The 18525-nt window shown below is 38.2% G+C and overlaps 2 protein-coding genes across 6 annotated transcripts; both read right to left on the reverse strand.

Annotated features, from left to right (window-relative positions):
• Positions 1–6179: 6179 nt before the first annotated feature.
• LOC141713383 (interactor of constitutive active ROPs 1-like) lies at positions 6180–8695 on the reverse strand. Of its 4 annotated transcripts, none has more exons than XM_074516771.1 (3): positions 8484–8695; positions 7671–7782; positions 6180–7554 (listed from the first exon to the last, which is right to left on the reverse strand). In XM_074516771.1, exons 2-3 carry the CDS (start codon positions 7691–7693, stop codon positions 6405–6407), a joined length of 1173 nt encoding a protein of 390 aa, XP_074372872.1. In that variant the 5' UTR covers positions 7694–7782; positions 8484–8695; the 3' UTR covers positions 6180–6404. The 4 variants fall into 4 exon arrangements, with proteins under 4 accessions (XP_074372872.1, XP_074372875.1, XP_074372874.1 ...); XM_074516774.1 differs by having other exon boundaries at positions 7764–7782; positions 8484–8694; XM_074516773.1 differs by having other exon boundaries at positions 7764–7809; positions 8484–8694.
• A 3044-nt stretch (positions 8696–11739) lies between these two features.
• On the reverse strand, positions 11740–17570 carry LOC141713385 (E3 ubiquitin-protein ligase DA2L-like). Of its 2 annotated transcripts, none has more exons than XM_074516777.1 (9): positions 17358–17570; positions 16992–17197; positions 16732–16783; positions 16593–16638; positions 16402–16483; positions 16168–16309; positions 15900–15996; positions 13468–13534; positions 11740–12436 (listed from the first exon to the last, which is right to left on the reverse strand). In XM_074516777.1, the coding sequence occupies exons 2-9, from the start codon at positions 17184–17186 to the stop codon at positions 11885–11887; spliced, it is 1233 nt and encodes a 410-aa protein (XP_074372878.1). In that variant the 5' UTR covers positions 17187–17197; positions 17358–17570; the 3' UTR covers positions 11740–11884. The 2 variants fall into 2 exon arrangements, with proteins under 2 accessions (XP_074372878.1, XP_074372876.1); XM_074516775.1 differs by having other exon boundaries at positions 15900–15999; positions 17358–17569.
• Between the last annotated feature and the right edge of the window lie 955 nt (positions 17571–18525).

Below are 18525 nucleotides of genomic sequence, written 5' to 3' on the forward strand. Positions count from 1 at the left end.
TTATTTTCGCCGGGTTAGCCTCAATCCCCCGGTGGTTGACCATGAACCTCAAGAATTTCCCCGACTCCACGCCGAACACGCACTTCTGCGGGTTTAGTTTCATCCTATATTTTCTCATAATATGGAACATTTCAGCTAAGTCGGCAATATGATCTTCCGCCTTTTTCGATTTTACGAGCATGTCATCCACATACACTTCCATAGTCTTCCCAGTCTGCTTCTTGAACATTTTGTTTACCAACCTTTGATAAGTGACACCTGCGTTGATCAGACCAAATGGCATTCCGATATAGCAGTAGAGCCCTCTATCAGTGATGAAAGAGGTGTGCTCCTGGTCAGGCTCATACATAAGGATCTGGTTATACCCGGAGTATGCATCCATGAAGCTAAGCAGAGCATGTCCTGCCGTGGCGTCGACCAACTGATCAATTCTTGGCAGGGGAAAACTGTCTTTTGTGCATGCTTTATTCAGGTCGGTGAAGTCCACGCACGTTCTCCATTTGCCGTTGGGCTTTTTTACCAACACCGGGTTTGCTAGCCATTCTGGGTAGAAAGATTCCCGAATTAGTCCGACGTCTAGGAGCCTCTCTACTTCCTCTGCCAGGGTTATAGCTCTCTCTCCGCTTACGGCCCTTCGTTTTTGTCGAACCCCCTTATACTTGGGGTCGATATTCAATCGGTGGCACATTATTTCTGGATCAATTCCCACCATATCAGAATGGCTCCATGCAAATACATCAAGGTTCGCCAACAGAAATATTGAAAGACCTTCCTTTAACCTCGGTGCCAACTGGGACCCTATTCTCAAAACCTTACTCGGGTCTTTTTCATCAACAGGGATTTCAATCGTATCTTCTGCTGGCCCCATCTTTTTCGTCGGCATTGGTATCCGGGGATCCAAGTCAGGCGAATCATAGATTTCATTGTCTTGTATAGAGGGTACATCCCCTTTAGGAGGTGCGCCTTGCGTAGTAGAGGCATCAACTTCTTTAGTATGTTTTGCGGGTAAGGGTGCTCTTTCAGGGGGAAGGGCATCACCCTGTTCGAGGCTTCGCAAGACATCGAATCTCCCTTCTAAACGTTCCCTATGGAAATCTGTTTGGACTATGGTATCCATCGCCTCCTCTTCTTCCAACATCTCAATTCTGATTGCGTCTTCCAAGTACAACATTGTCGGGGGCAACTCGGAGGGATGTTCATCTTCTTGCTCAACATAATAGTGGACTCGGATTTCCTCGGTTGGTTGTTCAACGCTTTTCTCTCGATCTACGTCCGGAGTATCTTCGGCGTGGGAGTCTTTTTTAAAGCCTTTCATAGCTTTCCTGTAGCACTCCCGAGAGTCATACTGGGAACCCTTTATACTTCCCACCCCATTTGGCGTTGGAAATTTGATAGTTAGGTGGTGGATTGAAGTGATGACTCTCATCTCCCGCAGAAAAGGTCGTCCCAATAACACGTTGTGGGACGATTCCTGATTCGGGACCTTAAATTCAAGCATCTTTGTTACCGACAATGGGCTTTCCCCCAGAATACATAGAGCCAAATCGACCCCATGACTCTAACTCCTGCGCCTGAAAAACCATAGACCCACGACTCTTCCCCGACATATCCTGATCAGGTAGTCCCATCATTTTGAAGGTGTTGTAATAGATGATGTTTGCCGAGCTTCCATTATCCACGAAGGCTCTATGGACATTCTTGGTTCTGATTTGGATGGAAATAACCAGCGCATCATTGTGGGGATGATGTACCCATCGGGCATCTGCTTCTCTGAAGGTGATATCCATGGACTCACCCTTAAACACCTTGGGTGGCCGAGTTTCCACCCTATGAATGTCTGTGAGAGGCCTGAACCGGGCTTCCCTAGCGTATTTTGCCAAGGCTCGGTTGCTGCATTCCATTCCGGGATCTCCCCCGTAGATTGTTCAGGATACTGCCATCCCTGACAAATTTATTTTCCTCCAGGGTATCATTGTTTGCCCCGCAGCGGGGCTTGTCTTTCCTCTTCCCTTGTTCTGTCATCCTTGTGCTTCCTTACTTCCTTGACTACCCATTCTCCGAGGTATCCTTCCTTGATAAGCGCTTCGATTTCATCCTTTAAATGTCGGCACTCATGCGTGTTATGTCCAGATGATTTATGGTATTCGCAATATTTTTTCTTGTCTTTGCTTTGCCATGACGATAAAGCTTCAGGTTTTCTAAATAGCCCTTTATTTTTGTTTACTTCATAGATATGCTCGATAGATGTGACCAAAGGTGTGTACCGGCTTGTCCTGTAGTTATAGTTTGAGGGAGGACTCCATCCCCTCCTTGTGCTTGCTGTATTCACCCGGTCTGGGCTTCGACTACTTCTTCAGTACCTTGGGCTTGGAGACCTATCCCTCTTCTTTCCTTTGCTTCTCTGACTTGACTGTAAAGTCGGTTGCATCTCTGCCAGAGATTATTCTATAGCTTTAAAAGATTCTGCCAAAGCGAAGACGTCTGCTAGAGTAGCTGGATCTTTCCCTTGCAAGTGCCTCCAAAAGTCCGAGCCAACCCTTAATCCTGCGATCAAGAAGCTTTTCAGGGCTTCGTCTGATGCCCCCCTCACGCTAGTAGACTCAACGTTGAACCTCTTGAAGTACGATGTTAAGCTTTCATTTTCTCTTTGCCTAACATTGGCAAGAGTTGTGACAGAGGGCGCGTATCTCACCGCGGCTTGGAACTTGGTTAAGAACAGAGTTTTCATCTGATCCCATGAGGTGATCACTCCTGGACCGAGCTTTTGAAACCACTGATGGGCGCTTTCTCTAAAGGTTTCCGCCAAAAGGCGGCATCGAGCCAAGTCCGGGACTTGGTATACATCCATCTCTATATTAAAATGACCCAGGAATTCCACCGGATTCGAGTTTCCGTGGAAACGGAGATCGCTAGTAGTGTTGCGATACCCGGCCGACAATTGTGCCTCTCTTACTGCCACCGAGAATGGGGAAGGGATTTCAGCTATAGCCGTCACCCTGCCTTCAAGGTGGTTAAGTAGCCTTTTTAGATCTCCCACATTGAAAGTTCCCACGCCTGGAATGGTCTGCATTTGAGGCTGCGGACCTTGGGGTTGCAATGGAGGTATCTCCACTTGATTCCCCCCGGGAGGGGCTTGCTGCTGGTTCGTATTCTGGGCATCTTCGGGTATCACAATTATTTCAGGATTTCGTTCTTGATTTCTCCCTTGATTCTCTTCTCCACCTTGGCCGCGGCTCCGAGCCGTACCGCGATCATAGTTTCCTACATTTCTGTGATCATCATGTTCCGCATAATCATAGCCATCTGCTTGGTTATTCCAGCGGGAATCAAGGTGACCACGGTAATTGTCGCGACGGTATCCCTCTAAATATCTATCCTCGGCCTTCACCTCTTCCTCTCCATTGAGGCCTTCTCCAACGATCGTTCCCATACCCACGCCCATATCGATCCAGCGATCTGCGGGGAGGAGCTCTCTCATGATCGCGGTGCCGCTCCCGATTTTCCTGGGAATTCAGGGGCACACGCGTTGGATCGCGGTGCCGCTCCCGATTTTCCTGGGAATTCAGGGGCACACGCATTGGATCATGGGGCGTCACATCTCCACGATCAGCTTCTTTCTGCCATTCAAGTAACACCATTCTCAAATCATCATCGCCCAAACGAATCCCCAAGCGATCTTTCAAAGCTGCGAAGCCCCGTTACTGGTTATCCGGCATCGACTCCGCCTGTCGGCGTTCCTCGAGACTACGTCCAAACCGGTGCAGATGGGTGGCTCCCCGGGTGTCTGTCCGCAGAATTTCCCGTCCATCAGCATCTTCTTCCACTAGCTCGATGATTGGGGACGTGTCATTAGAATAGTCCAGGCATCGCGGGGTTATCGGCACACGCCTTCCTTCAGTGCGGCCATGGCCGGCTGAGACATCCCCATCAGTCATGGGTGCTTTTCCAGGTGCATGCGTCGCTCGGTTGTGGCGAAGACCCCTCCTGGCCTTGCGCCGTTCCACAGTGCTCAACCTTGAATCGAAACCATTCAAAGCATCGCCCATGCGATACAGTCGTTCCAACAAGTCGGCGTTGCTGATGAGCACAGGCGGCTGTCCTCCAACGTCCGGCGTGGGACGATCAGTCATTGGCGGAACGTAGGGTTCATATTCATAGCCATGATCATAATCTTCTTCAGAACTTCCATCATAAAAACTTCCATCATGATATTGAGACATCCTTCCTCCCAGATGTAGATCTTGATTAGCCCCTCCTTCTAGCGCCAATTTGTTGACGGAGGAATTTGGGAACAACAAAACTCGAGGTTAGTAGCCGGAAACAAGATCTGTGATGGCGATTCTTCGTTGAAAACGTGAACAGTAACTGGTGGACCCGATGAACAGTAGTCGTCGGAAAAGATGAACAGTGTTTGGTGGTGGTGATTATTGGGGGCTGAGATTGCTTAGGGTTAGTGGTGGCTCATTTGCGCTCTCGCTTCTGACCCCTTACAATGTGCCTACGTACCCCTATTTATAGGGGATCAAGCCCACGTAGTTCTTGGGGAACAAGAAACCTAATGGGCTTAGATTTCTTATCCCGAGGCCCAATGGGAAACCCACTGGAAACCGTCTTCTACTAGCTTTAGGAATGTCCGCCGATGAGGCCCAACCACAAAGGCCCAAGGCTCGTCCGCGGCTTCGAGACTTCACGGACGAGGCATCTCCCTGGCCAAGGATAACCCTCCGCTACCAAGCTGTTTCTCTAGTCCGTGGACGCAGGTATAGCCGTGGTTCACCCCAAATGTTGAACGCATCCTTGTCCCCCGATAAGGAGCCCCTACCAAATTACAGGACAAGTGATCCCAAGCTTTTGGGTGCAAAGTGCAGGATACTCCAAAGTCTCCCAACGAGAACACCCGTTGACTACAGAGACAGAGCTCCCAAAGCACACACCAGATTTCACCCCACATCCCCAATGAGGACACCCATTGACTACAGGAGGAGGCCTTCAGTCCAGGCATACCCCTGGAGGTCTCTAACCACAGACACCGCTTTTCCTGTAGATATGCTACAGGAAGGAGTTCTTCAATAGAGTACCTGCATCAAATAGGTTAGTAATAACATTCTCCATCTTCCTTGAATCTTCCAGAGAATCCATCCAAGTAGCATATCAAAGTTGTATTTATATGTCAAGTAGAAGTTAAGGGCGCGCCCTTACATTCCTGTATGTTGGCGCCGCCCTGTGTCATCAGCCGTTGATCTCTTCCTATATCATTCTACATCATAGGGCGCCCTAAATTATTCATCGTTAGGGCTCGCTCTAATTCTGTCTAGGCCAAAGCGTAGGTCTGTCAAAGCAATCATGTCCAAGCAATCCGTCCAAGGAGCCTTCCTTGCCCAAGGCGCGCCCTAAGGCTCACCACAGAACAGGTTTCAATTAAGAAATTTCTCTCCTCCTTTTCGATAATTGGGCGCGCCTTCTCTACCATGTTTGAGGGCGCAATCTTTGGGCGCGCCTTCTATTTATGGAAAGTCAATCTTATTTTTTTCCTAGATTTCAGGCGCTTCTACTTTGATTCTGCTCATTTTATTAATCTTAATCTGAATATTGTTTATACCAATTTTTGGGTATAACATGCATGTACACGAATTTGATGAATATAACTCAGTCAATGTTTGATAAATTTCACTCAGAGTCAATGTTGCTTGTCAGGTACTATGGAATACTGGGAAATCAGTATGAAATGTTAAGAAATAACAATTGTAAGATTTGCAGACAGTCCTGGAAATGTAAAGACACTTGATTGTGGGAAGTCCTTCAAATCCTCGACCGTAAATGTTTCTATAAGCCAGCCAGTAAGAGCGGACAACAAGAAGGAAGATCAGAACACCCTATGAGAATGAAGGGCAACATCCCAAGAAAATCAATGCACTACAATTGTTATGCCAACATTATGGATGAAGATGTTCAACAATAGAGCACAACAGGAACACTCGAGGGCCGAGGCCACAATACACATAGTAGGATAGAGGTTGCATATTAATTAATGAAGATGTATGACCCAATTTAGTCTCTATAGTAATGCCTTGAGATCCTTGGAGAGTTTGTAATTTAACATTGTATAATTGTATTATGCATCGGTCCATTTATGGATGTATATTTATAAAATTAGTCGCGCTAATCAGAATACAATGCCAAAAGGTAAAAGTTGTAAATTGTGATTCACGAAACATATTTATTTTGAGCAAGAGACAAACTTTCAAAATGAATTAGATCAATAGAAATCAGGACAATTCTTCATATACATCAGTTATTAATGGTTGAAAACATAAGGTGACTAGAACTTGTAAAAATGAGTTTCACTTTCTTGCTGAGGAGATAATACCGTGAACGAGCTTTTCATTAGGTGACTATGATCATTCTCACTTTTGGCTCTTCTTCTTCCACAGGTCTCCAAACTTTCTAATACCTGAACTTTTTTTCTTCCCACTTCCATAACCATCATCAGAGTCATCATCTAATCCTTGCGAATCCACAAAGCCAGCATATCCGCCAAGTGGAGGCTCGAACGCACTGCAGTAGTGCTTATCCATGGATTCAAATCTTGTGGATATACCTCTAGCATTCATCTCTGCATCCCCTGCTAATACTAATGCAGCAGCATCTGCTGCTTTTCTCCATTGCTCTGTTTGCACTCTGAGCTTTGTCATTTCTATTTCCAGTGCCTCCTTTGCTCCTTCCACATTTTCAAGCAACTCATTGGAATAAACAATTTTCTCTTGCGCTGTTTTAAGTTCTTCTTCTAGTTGTCTCGACCTCAATATTAGTTCGTCTTCCTTGACTCGAGCTGATGATATCTCCAAAGTTGCCTCATGCAACTGAGTTTTTAGCTTTTCATTTTCTTGGGAAACAGTGTCTAGTTCAATTTCCTTATCTCCTATTTTGGCTATTAATAAACTTATCTCATCATTCTTTGAAGCCAACTCATTAGCTATTTGTTTCCCTGGTTCAGGAATGGCTGCCGATATGTTTGATAAGTTAAGCTCGACATTCAGTTCATTTTCTTCAGTTAGTTGGCTGATTCCAGGCTTAGGTTCCCCACCTGACTTTTCTACTGGAACTTCGAAAACATCAGTTTCTTGCTGATAAGCATTATCATTTTCATTTGCGTTAGCATCTGTTTCATTGGATTCTTCAATTTCACTTGGAGGAGAATGTTCTTCAAGAAGTTCGTCAGCCTCTGGAATAACCGACTCGGTGGCTTTATTTTCCAGTTCCTGTTGAGCCTGATCCTTTTCTGCCTTAGCAGAAGTTAACTGCTCTTTCAGATTCTTGAGCTCCTCTTGTGCTTGCTGCAGTTGAGTTTCTAAACCTGCAATACGAGGTCCAAATCTTCTTTGATTAACAGGATCAGACTGAGAACCTCGAGGAGATCGACCACCTCTTAACTTTGAACTCCTGTCACTGACAGTACTCCGATGAGATGGATCTAAGTCAGAGTTGGATTTCCTCAGTTGAGATGAACCTCTGTTATCTCCCAAGTTCGGACTCCTTTGAGTCAGTTCTGAACCTCTGGTATATGAAAAATCAATTTTAGCCATTCACATCCAGGTACATTGTTAAGAAGCTGATTAGCAAAAACAGATATAAATTGAGCTGAATATTATATGAACATGATAAATAAGTACATGGAAGAATCATCCCGTATCATGCATGCTCAAACGACTAGCAGAACAGATAATCCACTGGAAGATTAACTTAGATGGGAAAAAATCTCTAACCTTAATCTTGGCATTTGATCTGCAAAATGAATGGGAACTCTGAGATCTGCCAAACTAAAAGAATGTTATGTTTAAACGTAGACTCGAAAATGTAAAAATATAGAGAATGTCCAAGAACATTACTGGAGCAGTGGAGTTACAATTTCTCTCAGATTAAGGAGCGAGAAAATGTTATGCCGAATTGCCGAAACTAATTTTAATCACAGACTATTATTTCAAATTTACCAAGTTTACAAGATTAAAGTGCTAAAGGCCAAGAGTCATAGACAGAGATATGCAGAGACAACCAAAAAAGGTCCAAACTGAAGCATGCGCATGCTGTTCTGTCGCAGTATAAAAGTGTTTTTTATCTACTTTATTGTAAATCTATCATCTATGTGCGTACTTGTCCAGTAACATACCACTACATTTTAGAAGATGTGCAAGGCAATTAGGCATTCATCAAAAACTAGTACAATATTGTAATTTTCTTCCCAGATTTTTCCTTAACATGATATATTCTTGAATATATCAGAAATCAAAGTTGTTTCTTTCTCCCAATGTAGTATGTTACACAATAACATCAATACTAATATTTTATGATACAGCAACATTATTGAAATGTTAATAGTTGAAGTTATATAAGAAGGAAGAAGCAGTGATGATAATGATCTCACAAGTGAAGTGAAAAATATAGCAATATAAGAGATGGTTTTGAGAAAAATAGAGCAATGATCTCACCTTGAACTTGTTTTCTACAAGGCAGATTCAGTTTGAGCTAATGTTATGGAGTAGAGATCTCTTCTCATTAATAGATTTTCTTGGGAGCACGGAGAAGCTTGAATTCAAGGAGGAGGTGGAGAGGTGGGGTGGAGAAATGTGTGATTATCTATTCTATGTTCTATAGGTTAATTTCTGGTTTTTGTATTTGACATTTACGGAGGGTCTCAAACGAGAATTATATGCAAAATGGGAATTTGAAATTTGAGATAATTTTTCAAAAAATATTTATGTAGCTATTGTTTTCAAGGTTTGACTCTTTCGGAGTAACATTTAAATAGATTCTTAATTTTGTAGATATTTATTAGGGATATTCATCCGAAAATTTATTTAATTAACATTTTCTTAATATGCGCAATTTTTTGTGTGGTCAACTAAAAGGGAGTAAATTTTCATGATTTTTAAAATTATTATATCAAAAGCCAATGAAGAAATGTAGCATTTAGTTTCTTCAAAAAAGAGGTATTAGCATTGTACAGAGGGTCCGGGTATATGGTAATATTGTTTTAACATACTTTAACACGGAAAATAAAGGATCTCTAGAATCTAATACTCTAAGGATAATTAACACTTGATATGCTACAGCAAACGTGTGATCATCGCTCTAAATGGAGATAAGGACGGGAGAAATTGATAGTGTGGAATTCTTGTCCTTGGGCAGCAAAAAAGTTCAGAGGTTCCAAAAGTGTAAGCAAGAGGCATCACTGCCTGTTTTCCAGACTTCATTGCCATTGTTTAAATTTATCCCATTAAACTTACACAACTGTTATCAGTTATCACGCTACTCAGACACATGCTTCTCCTGAAATTTCAGCTCACATCATAATTTCTTGAGTGAAGACTAAAGCACAACATAATAATCTTGTGATAGTCTTCAAACTCCCGCCTCATAAATTTTCTCGCGAAACATTTAAATTCCCTCTTCTGCCTCGCTAATATTTACCTCTTCAAGATCCATGAGGCAGATGAAAGTTGTGACCCATACTATTCAAAAGTTCACCTAAAAAATTCAATACCATCATCACTTGCTAGCGGGGATAATAAATGGAAAGATACATCTGCATGTGATTGATGCCTAGCCAAATTTAAACGGTATCTTCACCTACTGCATCTAACAACCTTATTGCTCCTCCTCCATCACATTCAGCTTTCAATTCTTATTTATTTCCCAGACCGCAACGCAATTAATACTGTGTCAATTATTCATATGAGATTTCCCTTTTCACATGCAAATTGAATTTTAATTTCTTTCCTCAGAAATTCATGATATTGTTAAGTCTTTTTTGTTATAGGCCAACTCAGTGAAGTATGTAGCCACACAGAAACAGGGTCAGCCTGCTTCCTCAAATTACATGGACTGGTCAATTTTCCTAACTTATGCTTTTATCTTATGTTAAAATTAGAGTAGCTTTGACTTTTTAACGGGCTTAAAATTATGTTTTTGTACATTTTCTTCAAATTTTGCTTTTTTAAATTTAAATTTAACAACTATAATTTCATTCATAAAAGGAAATTTGAAAAAAGATATACGAAAATATATTTTTTACAACTTAAAAAATATGTCCTAAGCGACTTTTATTTTGAAATAGAGGAAGTACCTCATTTCAGGTAGATAAATGCTAGTCCTAAAAATCGCTTCTTCAAATAATGAGTCGTCGTTATGCTATTGGATTTTTTCTCATAAATAAAATGAACCCCACATATTAGTATAAATTCCGTGAATAAAAAATGACAAGTGTCATTTTAAAAACATTTTTTTCGATTCTTAGATATATAGAATTACTATTCTAGAATTTTGTAAAAACAAACCTCACTTGAGGGAAGGAGTAGAGTAGGGGTGTTTGATGCGGTTTGAATAAAAACCGCAAATCAAATTTTGTGTGCGATTTTGCTAAATTTTCAAATTTCAACCACACCGCGTAGATCTTAAACAACGCAAATTATATCACGAAAATGCGGTGCAGCTTGAGCGGTTTAAATTATTTTAAAAAAATATTATATTATTATTCATTAAAATTTGTATAAAATTTCATAATTAAAATATTCATATTTAAGATAAATTTTATTAACTTTTAAACTAACTATAACATTAACGAATAAGACAAATAGAGTAAATTTTTAAAAAAGTTAAAAGAACAAGTATGAGATATACCATGACTTAATATTGTTGAACGAAATCATGTATTCAATAATAATTTATATATTTATAAAATAATAGTTATTGCTGTAAATGTGCTAGTACAATATAATCATCAAATATATAATTTGATAATCGAATAAAAAAATTCTAATAAGAATATAAAACATAAGATGGAATATTAATAATATATATTATATAATAAATATAAATATTATTTTATAAAAATGCAGTGGGGTAGTTTGAACTACACGATCAGAAACTCAAACTACAACCCGCATCACGGAATTTGTGAAAACAAGCATTTAAAGGATTATTTATAATTATAGCTTGCTTAAATTTTATGTTCGACTTTTGAGTACTCAAATTCATCAATTTTTGACCAAAAATTAAAATTTATTTATTTTATTATTTTAAAAAGTTGAAAATTACATAACAAGGTAGATTAATTGTAGTATTGAATAATATATTATTTTAAAATAATTTTAATTATATAATATACATAAATTTCTGTTAAAGTTCTATTAATTCAAAATATAAAGGGAGGGAAGGAGGAAGTAGCATTTTGCTTTGCTAAACTAAAGACTACGAAAATGTAACATTTATGGACTTCCAGTGAATATTATGTCAGAAGTTGACTTGGACTTGGATGCATGTTCTGGAATCGACTCCATTTTAGATATCAAGCAAAATCCAAACGAGGACCCTTGTAAAGCTTGTGATCTACCAATGATAGGACATAAGGATGATCACCAATTCACTATCGTAATTCTTAAAGGCCGGCCACGAGAGAATCCATAATTTCAAGCGGATTCCTGTTAAGCGCAGTACTATTTTCAAAAGATACAAATAAAATTACAGAAGATACTAACCTCTTTCACCTGAAATTTACTCAGACTCTGACAACATGGGGAAAAAACCAAGAAAAAAGAAGACACTTGTAGTCTGTTTGCGAACCTTATAAATTAAAATTTTAAACTCATCCCCACAATTTGCGGTCAAAAGTCTGCATCGAGAGTGGTTTCGATAACAGTCATAGCGGAGTCTAGAACTAGCAGCTGTATAACGGGTTCTGGGGTCTTCCCTCAACCAGAAATTTTTATATTTACTTGGAATGAATACCTTTCTAGTACATGATTACACAAATCTGTATATTGGGTGGGGGGGACGGAAAGTGTGTGGTCAGTGGACAGAAAAATCCACCATTCTTTCTATCTAAGACCTACTACTGCCACGCAACACTAGGGGAACTAGTGCAGGCCCTAGCCTCAGCTAACGATACTGCCATAGCCAGCATCATCTGCTCCTCGAAGCTCTCAGGAACAATGGCCGCCGCCGAAGTTTGAGAACCACTTTCATTCTCATCATGTTCTGGAAATGAGTCACCATTTCCAACCATCTCGTCAGCTACATCATGCCCTGCATAACTGGGTCCAACTCCAGTCCTCCATTCTTCCCTATCAGGTGTCACTTGGATGGAGCTCGATGTGAAATGCTGGTCATGCACTGACTCATTTATATTCACAAAGCTGCTGCATACAGGAACCGTATCAAATGTCAGAGTGTTTCCATCGTAGTTACTGGAGGAATCTCCACTTCCTTGCTGACGCTCTGCTAAAGCAGCAATTGCACAAGCTAGACCACCCGACGGGGATGAGGAAGATGTTGCTGTTTCAACTGGTGCTACCATAGAAGCAGAGGCATATTGATTCTCTGATATGAATTGTTCTACTGGAGCAATATCCTCAGAGGCTGAATTGCTATGCCTGCCATTCTCCTGTTAGCATCATTGTGTGAAATTTGCTAACAAAGATCAGTACGAAATAAAAACTTCAAAACATAATAAAGTGAAAATCTGTGCTAATCAATATTAAGATAGTGATACATCCACTACCAATAATGAGACACTTCAAGATCATTAGCGTGGAAAAGGACTAGAGCAGAATCACAATTTAACATCTAAATCTTGTGTTTCATATTCCACAAGTATTGCAGAAATAAGCAAAAACACTGTGATCTGAACTTCTAAAGACGACGATTGGATTTAAAAATACTATATATTATATAAAATCTCTACAATACCTAATCTAAAACTAGAAGTAAAAGCAATAGGTAATTGCATTACTCGTCCCATAGAATTGAACGAATTTCACATCTGTATATCAAGTATAAAATGCATCAATTTGCATATGCAAATTTCAAATTTGTTGCAGGTTCCATCCCCAGAGTGTTTTTCCCTCCAAATCATACTAACGGTGTTGATTGTTAAGGATAGTTTGGTACTATACCTTCCATCACAAGCATAAATTCATTACTTTTTTTTAATAACTTGTCCTTCAGAGCCCTATATATGGCTATTGTCAGCACCGAAGTTCTCTTCTAGAAATGTGGTATTGCATAAAGACTCATTGATTTAGTTGTTTCTTGATCGAAATGATAAAGAGATACTTCATATCAAAATAGGCTTGGTACCACTAGTGTTCCGGTGAGATTGAAGCCGGAGATAACATTAGACTAAAATTAGAAAAGAGGAAGGCATCTCAGAATGTTTGGATTTTTCAACTTTTAAATTACTAAAATATCCTTGCTAACTAACACCAAACGTTAGTGGTATTTAGCCGGAAAAATACACCGGGTATGGAAACTGATACGCATTTAAAACTTGCATATGCAAAGTGATGCGTTATATACTTGATATGCAAAAGTGCAAGTCGTTCATTTCTAGGGGAAGTGGTATGCTATCAACTCATAAGCAAAAGATCACTACAATAGAAAAAGAATATTAAAAAAAAGAGTTGAGAGTAAAACCTGAATGGACAACCAAATCGCTTCCATGACCATTATATCCTCAAGATCAAGATCAAATTCATCTTCCCTGTTCATGAATTCAGAATGTCAATACTATATCACATTATACATGCATGATGTTTACATAGAAGGTGACTTAAACCAAGCTACAATAGAATCAGAGCATTTCCATTTAGTAATTATGATGACATTATTTTCCACATCTTAAACTTCACAACAAAGTCTTTTCACAGCAGTGATACTGATAGACTTCTTGTTTCAGGCATATGTTGCAACTTGCAACCTGGTATCATATAGCAGAAATTCAACGCTTTCAAAAAAGCACCCATATAGAATTTACCAAGATATGATTCGTGCAAGCAAAACTAAGTGCCCTACATGGCTATACGATAATAGAATGTGATAATGCACAATAAAATGTTGACAAAACAAAATTACAACAATTAAATACAATGAAATAGGGCTGTAAATATACAATAACATCTTAAACCACCACCCCCTATGCCTTAGTCTATACGCGGGATACACATAGTATGTTTACTTTGATTTGGTTGATGTAATGTACATGTAGGGGTCATTTAAATCATATAACGGAAATGAAAAGAAGATTTTAAACCAAAAGTGTATTAGAAACTCAATCTCATTCGCATTCCCATAAACCAAGTTGTAACCCCGTGATCTAAACAGCACCTTAGTCCATGTCTATAATGACTCAATAGCATCGTCTTTGATATGAGTTTTTTTTGCTAGATGGCAACTAGATGCCGTCATTAAAAACCTTTGTGATGTGCTTGCATGGATCAAAATTGACATGCAGATCGTATAACAGATTTATGCAGTCATGCTTGAATCGGGCTCGCATGAATTTACAACTCATACAGGTAAGCACATACATAGGTACAACAATGGGTCACTATATATAGGACTTGCATACATTTAGAACTCATACAGCTAGGCACATGCATAGCCACACAGGTACAAGAATGAATCACAAAATAACTGACCTCTCACTCCAAGGTAAGCCATTTAAATAATGAGATGCTAGATTTTCAATTTTTTCTACCTCAAATCCTTGTACCATTAATGTGTTGATATATTCCACAAACATCACCTCCCGCAGGCCCCATCTTATGATGGAATCACGGCCACGGATAGATCACTGTTCTACAGAATACCAAACAACAGACCATGTGTGCAGTTTCACTTCCATTAAAAATAGAGATGCTTCATATGATGCATTAAGCCTAGATTAGTACCATGCATATCGGATTCTACTACTTTGGTGTGCCTAACTCTTCTCGCGATTTAAAATGGGTCATAAGACTTCGATTGGATTAATGATAATCTACTAGGTCAGGAAACAAGCTATACTGAGCCATACTAGAAAAACATCAACTCCTCAAAAGTTCCCGTTTCCTACTGCATTTCAAATGAAGATTACATTTATCTTTCCAACTCACTAACGTTGATAATCAATGATACCACTCTTCTAGTTCCTTCCAGCAATCTTACCTAATGGCCAGAACTGAAATTTCTCAGGAGGAAGGTCTATCAGCCTTGGAAAAATGCACATTAAGCACAAAAATAGCCATTAAAATCAGATATACTAGAACTAAATTCTCAGAACATGGACAACAAGCACTAAGAAAGTGTAACCCGCATATAAACAGATATGCAAAGTTTTCTTACATGCTGTCCAAACTACTACGAGTCTACGACATATCTCTCATCATATGTCAGCAAAAGGACTGAATTTGAATAATTTGATTACACACCGTTTTTTTTTTAAATGTTTCTCAGGAGAAGGGTCTATCATCCTTGGCAAAGTGCACATTAAGCACAAAAATAGCTGTTAACATAAGAGATACTAGAACTAGAGTCTTAGTACATAGACAGAAAGCACTTTGAAATTGTGACCCACCAATAAACATTAATGCAAAGTTTTATTAAGTGCTTTTCAAACTAATATGCCATATCTCTCAACATATGTCTGCAAAATGTCTGAATTTAAATACTTTGATCACACACCGTTTTCCTTTCTATGCCATAAATGACCTGGTGCCTAATTCTTTCTTGACTCCCTTCTCTCCTTTGTATTTTCCTCATCTGTGTAATTATTACTTACTTCGCCTTTACAGGTGCAGCAAAACTCCTCAACAAGTACCATCAATCAAATAGTGGTAGTGAGATATATTTGACAACAGATGGTCTCAAAGCACAGGGTCAGTCTTTCCGACATAAATACACAAGTATTTCTTCTTAGCAAGAAAATGGTAAGAGATTCTAGTCAAATAAATATACATATTTAGAATTAAAAAATGGTTGGAAATCAAAGGGCCCACATACTTTATGGTAAGTACAATGGGGTAGTCTTTTTATTAGTATTGTAATTGATATGGAAAGATTAAAGATCTTAATGGAACAGATCCTACCTATTCTGCCTATGGGGTAAAGTCTGTCTCATTGACGGCGCAGCAGATAAGTATGGAGGAGAATCTGTTCCCTCACCTTCTACGATGGTTGATGAGTCTGCTGAGAAAATAAAATTAAATCAAATAAAATAAAGGAGCAGCAAATATATAATAATAAATACAATTGATCAGAAAGAAGACAAGTAAGAACAACAACAAAATGAAATGCATATATAAGAAATAAGGCATATATAGCAGATTATAACTAAACCAGGATATATTTCAATACCTGTTATTGAGCTATACTCGATCTCCCCTGATCTGCTTCTGCTTGATGATCTTGCATACTGGCGTTTCTGCATCCTCGTCTCTTCATCCTTTAGTTCTTGTTGTCGCATTCTTATATTAGCTTCAATCACTCGTTGTTCTTCCTAAATGAAAAAAGTAAAATGATTTCTAATGGACACTGATAGTGAAAGGCATTCCAAGAAATTCAACTGCACTGGGGATATCAAAATCTTACAATTTGTTCAATTCCTTTTTCCTCCTTCGTCTTCATCCCCCGATACTCGACTGCATAGTTTGAGGTTTTACAGAAGGGACACCTTTTACATAGTTACGAAAAAAACTATAAATTTTCAAACTCTAAATGCAAATTAAGTTAACAGAAAAATATTAGATAGTCAACCAAACTGGGAAAAATTCAAAACATACTGTGTAGGACGAGTAGAATTGGGAGTTTTCATCTGCAGAAAACACTCTGGTGCAATATAGAAGTTAAAAAATCAGTAAAACTGGTCGAAACTCCAAACCTGCACAGGAAATATACTGCATATGTATACATATATATTACCAGTGCATATGCCTTTGGAACAACATCTTGAGCGATTAAGACTTGGATAGTACTGTAATATTTCAAGTAAAATTAATTAGTAATCAGAACTCAAACTATCAAATTTCATATCACATTAAACAAAATATTCTACCAGACGATGTAAACTCACATGGTTTTCACATTTCACATAACCAAAAGTCTAAGGCAAGTCAAAATTACGCATAAACAACTCAATTAGGTGCATAAAAAAGAACAAGGAAGATATAGGGGAGACGAACCAAGAAGCAAATAGGGCATTCCTCGAGATCAAAGGCGGTGTGATCATCGTCACCGGGATAACAAGGGGCAAGCTTAGAATCAAGAATAAGCTTTCTAAGCTTCTTATGATCCACATCTTTGTGCGGATACAACCCTTGTGGCTTTGTGTACTTATCATCCACTACTTCTTTTCTCCTCCCCAATTTATTCCCCATTTCTTATCCTTCTTTTAAAATTACAACAACAACAACAATAATAATAATAAAAATTCAATTTAATCTCTCAAGAAAAAACAATAACATCCATCACTACAATATAATCAAAACAAGATCAATATAAAAAATGAAAATTACAAAAAACAAAAAACAGGGGAAAAGTGAAAGAACCTTAAAGAATAGAGGGGGGCGGAGAAAGAAGGAGGAGGCGACAGGGAAAACAAGATCAGAAGTTTCTGAGGTGTTAATATATAGAAATACAGACTTGTACGTATAGGTAAATATGGATTATGTGTGTGATAATGATCTGTCTCTATAGGATGTTTTGTCTGTATGTTTTGAAAAACCTAAGAAGTTAAACTAATGGGGACAAGTATTTACAAGTAGTACTACTTCCGCAGGAAAGAATCCTAAAAAGCTCTCTTACACATGTATCAATCTATGTCTGTATTTTACACAGTTTTTTTTATATTTTATTTTTCATTTTTTAATTGCAACAAATTAGGGCGGCAAATGAACTACATTTACACTTCTTTTTTGCTAGGGGTTTATATTTAAATATTGGGTTTTTTTGGCATAAATATACAGTTTTCTGCAACTAGATATAAGTTTGACGAATTTCTATAATTATATACAATCTCAAATATAATAAAAAAACTCAATATAATTAATTGCATATCTAGTTGATTTTGATTGTATTGTGTTTTAACAAATATTTTCAGAATATAGTTAAATCATAAAAAAATAAAAAAAATAGTATTTTGTATAATTTATCTTAAAGTTTTTATTTTTAATACTAAATTATTATTTTATATATATATATGCTTTAGACAGGTACCTGGTATTATAATACTTTATTATATTTAAATATAGTTTTAATCTTGACTAATAATTTAATTATACATTAGAAATTTGTGTACGCTTTCCTAAATAGCGACTGTAACTGCTTAATTATCAAACACAACTAAATTTAATCCCTCACTCAAACTTCCACGCGTCATCCTTGTTACTTGCGCGTAATTAATTGCTTTTTTCAGTATAATGTTTTAGGAGCATGTTTGCTAAAATGATTGGCTATAGTGATTATGACCACACAATTAAATAATTAATAATAAAATGTAAAGAAGTCTACTTTAAAATAAAATAAATGAGTTAAATAAAATGTTAGCTAAATATGAAATGATTTAGTTGTAAAATATAACTAGTATCGAAGTGTAAGTATATTTTAGCACAAAAAATCATTTTCCATGATATATTATAATAATGACTATAGCTATATTTCATAAGGTATTGGACTTGCTCTTATAAAATTATATATTTTTTAACTTATAAAATGTGC

This window comes from Apium graveolens, chromosome 3 (genome assembly GCF_009905375.1).
Source record: "Apium graveolens cultivar Ventura chromosome 3, ASM990537v1, whole genome shotgun sequence".
Lineage (NCBI taxonomy): Eukaryota > Viridiplantae > Streptophyta > Magnoliopsida > Apiales > Apiaceae > Apium > Apium graveolens.